The 2,880-nt window shown below is 46.9% G+C and overlaps 1 protein-coding gene across 2 annotated transcripts in view; it reads left to right on the top strand.

Moving 5' to 3' along the window:
* Window positions 1-2,144, top strand: part of KLF10 (Kruppel like factor 10) — a 4,220-nt gene extending 2,076 nt beyond the window's left edge. Inside the window, exon 3 of one of the 2 annotated variants that reach the window (XM_005423463.2) lies at window positions 564-2,144. In XM_005423463.2, coding sequence (XP_005423520.1) covers window positions 564-823 — 260 coding nt within the window. In that variant the 3' untranslated portion in view covers window positions 824-2,144. The remainder of the gene's footprint in view (window positions 1-563) is intronic. The other variant, XM_031058992.1, reaches the window with a different exon arrangement.
* The last annotated feature ends 736 nt before the right edge of the window (window positions 2,145-2,880 follow it).

The following is a 2,880-nucleotide window of genomic DNA, read 5'->3' as shown; positions in this document are numbered from 1 at the left end:
AGATTGTTTTATGAGAGAATGTGAGAATCCACTCCAAACTATTCCTGCCTTGGTTATTCTGAAGTAACTTCTCCGGGCTCAGCCCATAACTGCAGTAGCAGAAAGAGTTCCATGTATTTTCACTCAGGCTCACAGTGCACTTCTGGAGCTCAGTTATATAAAGCACCACTGCAGGCTGCACTTCAGAGGGGAGTTTTGGGCGTGCTGAGTCATCATTATCTGCAGTTTACACGGAGCTGAGTGTTAAAATCAGCTGTCTTGAGATGTGAAGAGCATTTCAAACAATTTGGTTCCTGAGAATTTTTAACCTTTAACCCTTTTTAATCCTTTAACCCTTACCCATACTACTTAGCCTTGGAGATAGTGAGTTTGCATGCTTAAATATTAGTATATAAACAGTTTTCCACATTTTGTGTGTATAATGCTTACTTACTTAGATTTTTGGCTCAGCTGCCTTAATAGAAACTTTCTTGCCAGTTAAGTGAAATCCTGCCAGTTTAGGCAGCGGTGTTTATTGCTCAGTACTCACTGGGTTTTTCCCTTTGTACTTTCTTCCCTTCCAGGAGAAAAGCCGTTCAGTTGCAGCTGGAAAGGCTGTGAGAGGAGGTTTGCCCGCTCTGATGAACTGTCTCGGCACCGCAGGACGCACACTGGGGAGAAGAAGTTTGCCTGCCCGATGTGCGAGCAGCGCTTCATGCGGAGCGACCACCTCACGAAGCATGCGCGTCGCCACTTGTCAGCGAAGAAATTACCCAGCTGGCAGATAGAAGTGAGCAAGCTCAGTGATGTAGCCGTGCCACCAACCTCTGTGACCGCCCAGTGAAAGGACTTGTTCTGAAGACAGTGGAATTAACTATTGTTGCTGGGATGGGCTGGCTGAAAAAAGGCTTTTTCTCCTGGTCTGTGGTTCTCCCGCACTGGCTGCCGACAGCAGTACAGAGAGGCAAAGGCAGCCTGCACTCAGTCACAAAAAATGCTGCTGGGAGAACCAGTGGCTGACTGGAATAGCAGGTGTTTTTTGCACTGGTGAGGAGACAAAGAAAGGGAAGGCTCTAGAGCAGAGCAGCCACATTGTTCCAGTTCTGAATTTTGCAAATCACTTGTGTATGCTCTCGATCCAGTCCCATGCAAGTGTTTCTGAGGGTTTGCTGCTCATGCCTGAGACCAACTCCAGCTTTAGCTGTCAGTTGTCCATCTTCAGTAGGTGCAGATAAGGACAGCGGCAATGTTCAGGCACAGGCTTGAAAGCCCTGGACCCACCTGCATAAGATAATCTAAATCTGTTTTGCTACTTCTGCTGCCTTTGCTTGGTGGGAGTCTTTCTCCTGACCGTTCTCCAGCGCCATCATAATCGATGACTTGGTGCCAGACTCCTGGAGATTCTGGACATCTCCTTCTGCATGGGGTGGTTAACACACCCAGCTTTACACTGCTGTGTCCAGAGGGGCTTGGGATGGGCATGCAGGGGCAGTGCATGGGCAGCCAAAGGGCAGGAACATTTCCAAATCGTTATTAGCTTTGTCATGTTTTCCCAGCTGCTTTGGCAAGCTTTGTGATTGTTACAGCTGGTTATAGCTGGGCATCGCATGATGCTTCTGCTTTTGTGTTGCTTATGGTTTCCTTTCCACCTTCTCACTGCACTTGTCATGAGCAGATAACAGGGCACCTTGAAGACAAACTTGGTAGCTGTAAACTACTCTGGTTGATTAAAGAGGAAAACCAAGAATCTTAGGCTTCTTGATTGTGTTATTCTTTGAAAGGCAGTTTATGCTAAAATTGAAAGGGATATATTATATATTGTATTAAATTAGAAAGTTGTGATTCAAAGAGGAAAACAAGGCAGTAAAGACACTGGCCTAGAATTTAAACCAGCTTTTGTGACAATGCATCGATTTTCACTATTTGTATTTTATCATATTATGTTGAGGACACATATCAGAAAGTGAATGGTTTGAAAATAGTGTATTAGATCTGCTTTTTGTGACTACTTTAAAGTTTTGCACATTTCTTACGTTGTACTTTATACTTTGTTTACAATAAACCAATTTTCTGTAATATTGACCTCTTTTTTTTTTAATTCATAGTGGAACTTATCCCTTTGCAAGGAAAATAACCTCAAAATAAAATTGTCTTGACCAATGGAACACTATCTCTTAATTTTTAAATATTTTTAAAGCATTATAAAGCCCACAGGAATGGAGTTTCAAGCCTGTGCTTACTACTCTGCATCTCTTTTGGTTTGATTTTGGGTTTTTTGTCCCAGCTTTTCATCCCCCTGCTTTTCTTCAGCACCCAAAGCTAATCATGCCTACGTGGGCCATTATGACTCTGTTGAAAAGTATTTCCTTTACGTTGGTGATTGCACTGCCTTCCCCAGGAAGGAACCTGCTCGTGTTCCTGATGGCCTGGCTGTCGGGCAGGGGTGGTGGCTGCCACCCCACAGTGTGGCATCTGGGTCCCTTGTGGCCCTCCCCAGGGCCACTGGGTATGGAGGTGCTGGCACCCAGATGGGCTCCAAGCTGGGGGTTTGCCTGCCCTGTTCCAGGTGTCGCTGCAGGAGTCCCCTGCCAGGAGGAGAGCAGGGAATACGGGTTCTCAGGGCAGAGGCTGGGCAGTCTGGCTTCTCTGGCTGCTGCCCTGTGTGCCAGCGGTGGCCATTGGCACTGCGCGTGTGGGCTCTTCCGCCTCCCACTCAGATCCCTGCACACAGGGATCCCCGCATTTCACAATCCCACGGATGCTGACTCAGTGCCCTTCCCTGCTGTGGGTTTGGGGCACTCCTTACCTTATCCTGTGTGGCACAGGGCCCTGCCTAGGGAGCCTCTGAATCATTGCCCTGCTCGTGCCAGGTGGGATATGCCATCATAGCCCGATGCAAAA

The sequence above is a fragment of the Geospiza fortis genome, unplaced genomic scaffold (genome assembly GCF_000277835.1).
Source record: "Geospiza fortis unplaced genomic scaffold, GeoFor_1.0 scaffold200, whole genome shotgun sequence".
NCBI classification, from domain to species: Eukaryota; Metazoa; Chordata; class Aves; order Passeriformes; family Thraupidae; genus Geospiza; species Geospiza fortis.
This window is presented reverse-complemented; position numbering and strand designations above follow the sequence as displayed.